Genomic DNA, 508 nt, shown 5'->3' on the forward strand with positions numbered 1-508 from the left:
CCTTTGGAAAGAGAAGGCCCATCTCAGCATCCCCCCACGTGGAGGGGCTGCAGCTGGGCGCTCAGACACCCTGGCACGTTTTGAGCTCTCACCCGACAGCTGCAGCTGTACAGCAGCAGGATGTTGCCCACGATGTCTCCCTCTAGGCGGGCAAGCAGCTGTTCCTTGGAGGCTTGCAGTGCCAAGCTGCCATGGGCAAGGATGAGAGCGCTGCGTGTAGCATGAGCTCTCTTGCTGTCCAGCTCCGTCTGTGAGGAGAAATGCCTTGAGACACTCGCCCAACAGACTCCAGTGTTCCGCGATGCACCTGGGCTCCCAAGGCAGGAGCGGTTGTGAAAATAAGGCAGAAGAATGCCAAGATGGAAACCCCTAACACCTTACCTTCTTGCTCCTGGAAATCCTCCCACTCTGGCCTTTGCACAGCCTGGACGCAAACATGGTGAGTGTGTCCAGGACTGTGTGGAAGTTGCTCTCAGCAGCATGGCTGAGAAGAGAGATCATTCCCTGC

The 508-nt window shown here is 57.3% G+C and overlaps 1 protein-coding gene across 1 annotated transcript; it reads right to left on the reverse strand.

Annotated features, from left to right (window-relative positions):
- Positions 1-12: 12 nt before the first annotated feature.
- Positions 13-502, reverse strand: LOC104915663 (maestro heat-like repeat-containing protein family member 2B). Its single transcript, XM_010726586.2, has 2 exons — positions 382-502; positions 13-248 (listed from the first exon to the last, which is right to left on the reverse strand). The coding sequence occupies exons 1-2, from the start codon at positions 499-501 to the stop codon at positions 24-26; spliced, it is 345 nt and encodes a 114-aa protein (XP_010724888.2). The 5' UTR covers position 502; the 3' UTR covers positions 13-23.
- Between the last annotated feature and the right edge of the window lie 6 nt (positions 503-508).

The sequence above is a fragment of the Meleagris gallopavo genome, unplaced genomic scaffold, assembly GCF_000146605.3.
Source record: "Meleagris gallopavo isolate NT-WF06-2002-E0010 breed Aviagen turkey brand Nicholas breeding stock unplaced genomic scaffold, Turkey_5.1 ChrUn_random_7180001841184, whole genome shotgun sequence".
Lineage (NCBI taxonomy): Eukaryota > Metazoa > Chordata > Aves > Galliformes > Phasianidae > Meleagris > Meleagris gallopavo.